Consider the following 6,888-nt stretch of genomic DNA (forward strand, 5'->3'; position numbering starts at 1 on the left):
TGTGTATATAGGGACCCAGCTCATCATTGATTTTAACACTAAACGTCCCATTCTTAAGGATTTGAGACACCCACCCACACCATTTTTGATTAAACCCACGTTTTACATGGCATTCAAGCAAAAAGTCACAGTTGACTTTGTCATAAGCATTCTCGAAGTCAAGCTTAAGAACAACCCCCACTTGCTTTTTAACATGAGTATAATGTAAAACCTCATGTAGGGATAATATGCTGTCCACTATATGTCTCCCCTTGATGAAAGCATTTTGTTGTATGCTAAACAGCTTATGAGCACATTTACTAGCCCTAATGTCCATAACTTGGCAATAAGCTTGTATGGGCAATGTAATAAGCAAATCGGTCTATATTGCTGGATTTTACTAGCATCAATTGACTTGGGAAATAGAGTAATAATGCCATAATTCAGTCTTTGCACATCCAGTCTCCCCTCATAAAACCATTCAAACCAGGCAAATAAGTCTGGGGCTACAACTTCCCAACAATGTTGATAGAATTTGACAGGGATATTATCCGGTCCAGGGGCACAGTTAGATTTCATATCAAACAGAGCCTTTTTAATTTCATCAATAGAAAAAGGCTGGGTCAAGTCATCATTATCCTCAGGAGAGATTTTCTCCTCTTGAAACCAAAAGTTTCCCTCTATATGGCATAGATTACCAGGGGCTGGTCCGAAGAGGGTCTTATAGTAATCAGTAGCATGAGCTAAGAGATTTTTAGTCCCTTCTATCAATCCACATTCAAGTGAAATCATGGAATGTAATCCAACCAAGGGACAAGCTCCAGCGACAGCACCCGCGTCGGGAGAGCGCCCCTGGCAGCGGCGCCTTGATCTCCCACCTCTGGCTAGCTGCGCAGCTACCCATGCCAGATCCGGAGTCCCCTGCTCGTCCTCTCTCTTCTGCTAGGCTCAGCTCGGCTCGGCATCATGCGTTGGGAAGGGATGGCGCTCTTGCGCCCGTGCAAGTTGTGGCTGGGCGCCGCCAACGCCCGGATCTCCGGCTTCCGTCCTCCTTTGCGGCCGCCGTGACCGGATCCGGGTACCCCACGAAGACCTATCCCACACCAGTCTCGGTGGCGCCCCATCTCTCGGTTCGCCCGGCAATGCTGCTCGTCCGAGCCTCCACGACGGCCACCACTCAATCGCGTCTCCGGCTGCTGCACCCATCGTCCTTCCGCCGTTTGGGCCGTGCGCTCAGGCTGCAGGCACTACCCCAGTCGCCGGTGTTCTCCCTCGACCGCGGCAGCTGCCCCCAGCTTCCAGGTTCAGGAGGGAGAATAGGGGTCTTAAGGCTGCGTGCACGCCCTGTTCGGAGCCTGTGTCGGCAACTGCTTCGGCCCCGGCGCCTGGCTCCCCTGTCCTTGCCGGTGCCACCTCGGATGTGTTGTTGTCGGCCCCTGTTGCCTCTGTCAATGGGGACAACGTAGGCTGTGAAGAGGAAATGGTCATGACGCTGCCACCACGGGCGGTGTTGTGGGCCTCCGCTGCTGACGATGATGACAATGATGACGATGAAGATGACGAAGAGGAGTTGGCTCCCCAGACACCGACGGCTGCCACCAAGGCCCTCGACTCTGGAGGGATGTGCGTGGGGCATGACGCAGACACAAATGAGGGTTGGCAGGAGGTGCTACCGCGGCGCGGCCCGCGTCGTCCGACTTCGTCACCTTCCTCTACAATGGCTCCTCGTCCCATCCCCACTTGGTTTCGCGGTAGATGTTACAGATGCTTCGCTCATGGTCATCGCGCGGCTGTTTGCAAAGAGCCATTGCGGTGGTCCCGTTGTTTTGAGAACGGTCATCGTGCGCGTGGATGTTGCAACCCATGGCATCCTCTAAGCTCACTACCATGCATTGATGTGTCGCTCGTGTCGCAGCTCGACGTCGTGCATCGTCCTTCTCTTGCTTCATGTGAGGGTCCGATGAGATCCACACTCCTATCCAAGGCGCTTCATCGTGGGTCTTGGGCGTCTGTCGTCTCTGCTACCTTTGGCTCTCCAACCTCGTCAGAGCTGATGTTGCAGTCCGTTTTGGCTGATCAGACAGCGTTGATGCAAGGCTGTCTGGCGCATGTCGGGAGCTTTTTAGAGCGAGCGGAGGCTGCTCTGAGTCGACTCTCCCTTGCGCCGGCTATGTTGCAGACCTCTCTGACACCGCACTCTCCTTGTGCGGCCGGTGTTTGCTCCGTGCAGGATAGCGGGGTGGAGTTATATGGCTCCTTCTCCCCTCGTGTTGGAGACAATTCATCCTCAGTGCCTACCTCCCATCCTATGTTGTCTTCCACTGAGGGGGAGTCCATTGCCGTGCTTGTGGCTCCGGTACTGCAGGTCATGCCCGAGCTTAGGGAGCTATGTCTGAGTTTGTCAGTAGATCATATGAAGGTGGACACATCGACGACCTCGAGCGATGTACAAGATTCACCTTTGTCAAGTGAGCAGCTGGAGGTTCCTATGGTTGATGATGCAAGAGGGAAGGCGTCTGCGATGTCATGATGGATTGTGCTCGGTTTCTCGTGTTGTCGACGTGTCCTTGGTATTTTGAGTCATCATTGCCGTTTTCTCACCCCGGGTTCCGTTGCATTGTAGAAGTGTCGAGGGTTGTGCTTGTTGGGTGTTGGGAGCACTTGGCGGGCCATCTATGTGGCCGTGGTGCTTCGTGTTGAGTGAGTTTGTTTGTATCGGTTTTCGCCCTGTTTTTCGTAAATTAATTGGGCAATTCTCTTCTTCTTAATTAATCGATGAGGCAATTCTTTTGCCTCCGTTTCGAAAAAAAAGAAATCATGGAATGTTTCCTAGGGCGCCCATTAGCTACTTTGTGAAAAAAGCCTGTATTGTTGTCTCCTTTCAAGAGCCATCTCTCATTAGAGAATTGATGCCAATAAAGTTCTTCCTCCACATACATGTTATTAAGCTCGTGTGTCCTCATGATGAGCTCATCACCATGGCGCAGGTCGCTGTTTTTTTTCTTTCATGTATATATGATCTGCCAAAGTCACGTCTTTGTCAAGTGTTTACACTCAGTACATCAACCTTCTGCCGTTGTTTCCATCCTCCTTTAGCTCATTGTTATCAAGCACAAATCTTTGCCGAGCGCCCCAAATAAACACTTGGCAAAAGGGGGCAATCCAAGTGCATTTTGCCGAATGCAACACTCAGAAAACCATTTACCGAGTATTTGCAGGCCTTCGCCGGGTATACCTAGCACTCGGCGAGTGGATTCCAGTAGTGAGCCAAATCCACGATCTTATCCGTGAAGTCGAGATCTCAAACACAAATGAAGTTGTACATGCCCAATTGAATATGCATCTGATATAATACTATCCTCTAGCACCGCGGTCGATCACGATCCGTCGTTGATCAGCGTGCGTGTACCATGCGTATATATTGTATCCAGCTCGATCGACGAACATATCTATGTACTATATCTTATGTGATCCCCCATGACTGCTGGCCAGCCGAACCACCGACATGACTGATGACACCACGCAGCACAAAAATTAAAGAATGATCAAAGGAACAGAGTAATCGAGCAGCTAGCACATGCACACCACGCAGCTAGTTCACAAGTTGAGATGCGTGGCTAGCTCGCTCCAGCCAGATCTCCAATAAATAGTGGGCGATGCCCAGGTGTTGCTTCATCCCATCTCATCTCAGCGTCATTCATTTCAATCACCGTGTGTGACAGAATTAAACATGGCTATGAGAGGCAACAATGTCAAGACCATTGTGATGATGCTCGTAGTTGTGGGTGTTGTGGCCATGGAGCAAACCCAGCAAGTACAAGCATCCCACTGTTGTTATGATCTCAACTCGGTCGATACCTATTTTAAGTGCCGCGCAAAATCTGATAGCACTGTCTCAGAGTGCTGCGGTGTTTCCGCTGGCTATATATCAGAAGCCGCTGGATTTGAATGCAAGCCCGGTTATATAGATATAGAGACTGCACTGCAAGGTATGTCAAATAACCGACCCTTTCTTTTCGTCCTACGTTTATTGCTTGCAACTCCGTGTTGAACTTGTTTTTTGGTTACTAGCTTGTGAGCTCCATTTGAATATATGTAGTGCAAGAGATGGACCGATATATGTTTAATTTTTGCTTGCTTACATTTGCATGCATATACGCTGCGGAACTGCCTGCCGCGAAGCAGCCACCAACTACTGCAAGATTGGGTGCACGGCTTCCTTGTGCAACAAATTAACTCCTTCTGGTAAGATTCTCTCTATCACTAACACCAACCCCATGCATCACATGCGCATCCTGCTACAAATTTCCTTAGGCAATACACCTTGCAATATACAAACAAAATGCATGCATCAGTTCCCCAGAAGTCTCGTAGTAGTAAAAGTCTCACCTAAATAACTCCTTGCTTGCATGTATCACCTAATTAATTTTTTTTTCATACCAATGAAGGGAAAGGCGCCATGGAACACTGCACCAGTGGATGCCACGATCTGTGCACCAAGAACAACGCGGAAATTGCACAAGTCATCACGGCTTAACTAGTTATGCCAAGGAGCTGCATCTGACAAGCCCGCCAAGGAGTGTTTATGTTGCCTTCAATAATTTGTGCCAAGTCCAATAAGGATCATGAGCTGTATGATGCATCTTCCTGCGAGGATGTATAGTGCTCGATCATCGTTTCTTGTTAAAAAAATTATGTTGTATCATTGGCATATGGCATGATGACGCCACGCTTTTAGTGTATCTTGTTTAGTTTACAAATTATTATGGTGTTTCGTTCTGGCGAGGCATCTTGTTTTCTTCTTGCTTTTGATAGGGGTAAGCAATGTCGTTGTTGGCAAGGTGTCTTTTGAGGTTAATCAAAGCATGGACGGTCAATTAGTGTTTCAGCCATCGTGAATGTGTCCATAAACTTGATACGTACGAAGCTTTTGGCTCAACTTCACAGTAAACTTTGTGAACTCTCGTCCACTCTAACAGTGGCGGAGCTGGCACTTTACCGAAGCTTGGGCACGTCACATGCTTCATTATCTCACTTGTCTACCGAGAACGTGTAAACAAAAGCAGTAATGTTTTCATAGATCCTACATCTACATAACACGAGATATGACAACAAATAAGTCACTAAACTATGTGAAATTCTGAAAATCTCGTCTTTGGAGACTAACAACTGCAAAAAATACTAGCCATACTGATACTACCAAACTTTTGAAGTGTTGAAAACCAAATTTCGATTGTAGAATTGTAAATCATGTATTTATCACCTAAAATATAAACACATTTCCTGATGAAACAAATATAAGCACATCTTTTATGAAACAAATATAAAAACATGTGAGACCTATTTAAAAAAAGTGTTTTCAAAATGCTTATTCTGTATTAAATAATTATCATGTATTTAACAAAACAACCATCATGTATTAAAAATGTTTATCATGTGTAAATAAACTGCTCAGCATTTTTTCTATGTGAATAATATATTTGTATGAAATACCTGTGTGATGAATTTTTTTAAAATTGTTGTGATAATACATTAAAAAATTGAATACTTGAATATTAGATTTGTATGCAGAAATAAGCATTCATTTTGTTTTAAATGTGTGGTGAACTTTGTTCAAATAAGGGATGGCCATCTTTTAAGTATTCGATGAATATTTTAAAAACACGTGATGAACGTATTTTCTCAAATAAGTAATGATTTAAAAAAATGCTAGTTGTACCTACCTTAAAATATAGGTGACGTGATGTACGAAAAATTCCGATGATTTGTTTCCAAATATATGAGATCATGGTACGTATGTACGAATGTGGTTCTTTTATTTCCCAGAATATACTTTCCACTTTTTGAAAATTGTTAGTAACATTTTTTATTCTTTCATGTAAATATTTGAAATAACATTTTTTTCGAATTAAAAGAAGTTTCAAAAACTGATACGGGCCCACACAAGCCTGGGCGATTGGCTTGCTATTGAGCGCACTAAGCGCTGAATAGGAGCACTCAAGCTCGCACACAAAAGAAACAGCAAATACGGCCAACCGAGAAAGAAAACCTTGGATGGAGCTCATAAGCAGGAGCATCTACATCCCCCTACTATGTCTCAACTTACAGTAGAAGAGGGATTATGCGGCCGGACTCACGCCAAATCTATGATCTTATCAGGGAAGTCGAGATCTCAAAGCATGTGGCCGATCAACAACCAAGGCATCACTGGCTCTGTTCAACAACCAAGGCATCACTGGCTCTGTTCAACAACCAAAGCATCACTCGCTCGGTTAACATACGCAATTGAATGCATATCAACCATGATCCGTCGTGGATCGGCGAGCGTTTACTATGCATATATTATATCTAGCTCGATCAGCGCACAACATATACATATCTTATGCAGTCTTCTACTCCCTCCGTTCCCAAATAGTTGTCTTTCTAGGCATTTCAAATAGACTCAACATACGGATGTATGTAGACATATTTTAGAGTGTAGATTCACTCATTTTGCTCCGTATGTAGTCATTTATTGAAACCTCTAGAAAGACAAATATTTAGGAACGGAGGGAGTAGCTAGCACTGCTGGCCAGCCCAAGCTCCACCACGTACGTACGCATGCAGCAACCTATCTGCACCTATTCAATGAACAAAGGCACGCACAGCAAGCAGCTTACAAGTTGACATGCACGGCTAGCTCGCTGCGCCCATCTCCTATAAATAGTGGCGAGGCACAGCTGTGGGATTCATCATCATCTCACCAGTGTCATTTCCACCCCTTGAAATCAATTTGCGTGAGATAACCAGCTGAGAACATGGCGATGAGAGGCGGCAACTGCAGCGCCAACCGCCAAGACCATTTGAATTGATGCTTGCAGTTGTGGGTCTTGTAGCCCTGCAGCAAACCCAGCGAGTACAAGCTAGCGT

At 45.9% G+C, this 6,888-nt stretch overlaps 1 protein-coding gene across 1 annotated transcript; it reads left to right on the plus strand.

Moving 5' to 3' along the window:
* The first annotated feature begins 3,644 nt into the window (after window positions 1–3,644).
* LOC123084365 (thionin) lies at window positions 3,645–4,867 on the plus strand. The gene is made up of 3 exons (XM_044506009.1): window positions 3,645–3,968; window positions 4,165–4,224; window positions 4,428–4,867. The coding sequence occupies exons 1-3, from the start codon at window positions 3,710–3,712 to the stop codon at window positions 4,514–4,516; spliced, it is 408 nt and encodes a 135-aa protein (XP_044361944.1). The 5' UTR covers window positions 3,645–3,709; the 3' UTR covers window positions 4,517–4,867.
* Window positions 4,868–6,888: the final 2,021 nt, after the last annotated feature.

This window comes from Triticum aestivum, chromosome 1B, assembly GCF_018294505.1.
Source record: "Triticum aestivum cultivar Chinese Spring chromosome 1B, IWGSC CS RefSeq v2.1, whole genome shotgun sequence".
NCBI classification, from domain to species: Eukaryota; Viridiplantae; Streptophyta; class Magnoliopsida; order Poales; family Poaceae; genus Triticum; species Triticum aestivum.

Bases quoted from the DNA above. Each gene is read 5' to 3' on its own strand.
- LOC123084365 (XM_044506009.1), top strand. From the start codon at position 3,710: ATGGCTATGAGAGGCAACAATGTCAAGACCATTGTGATGATGCTCGTA. The intron at 3,969-4,164 runs GTATGTCAAATA...GCCGCGAAGCAG, and splicing joins TATAGAGACTGCACTGCAAG to CCACCAACTACTGCAAGATT. The intron at 4,225-4,427 runs GTAAGATTCTCT...ATACCAATGAAG, and splicing joins CAACAAATTAACTCCTTCTG to GGAAAGGCGCCATGGAACAC.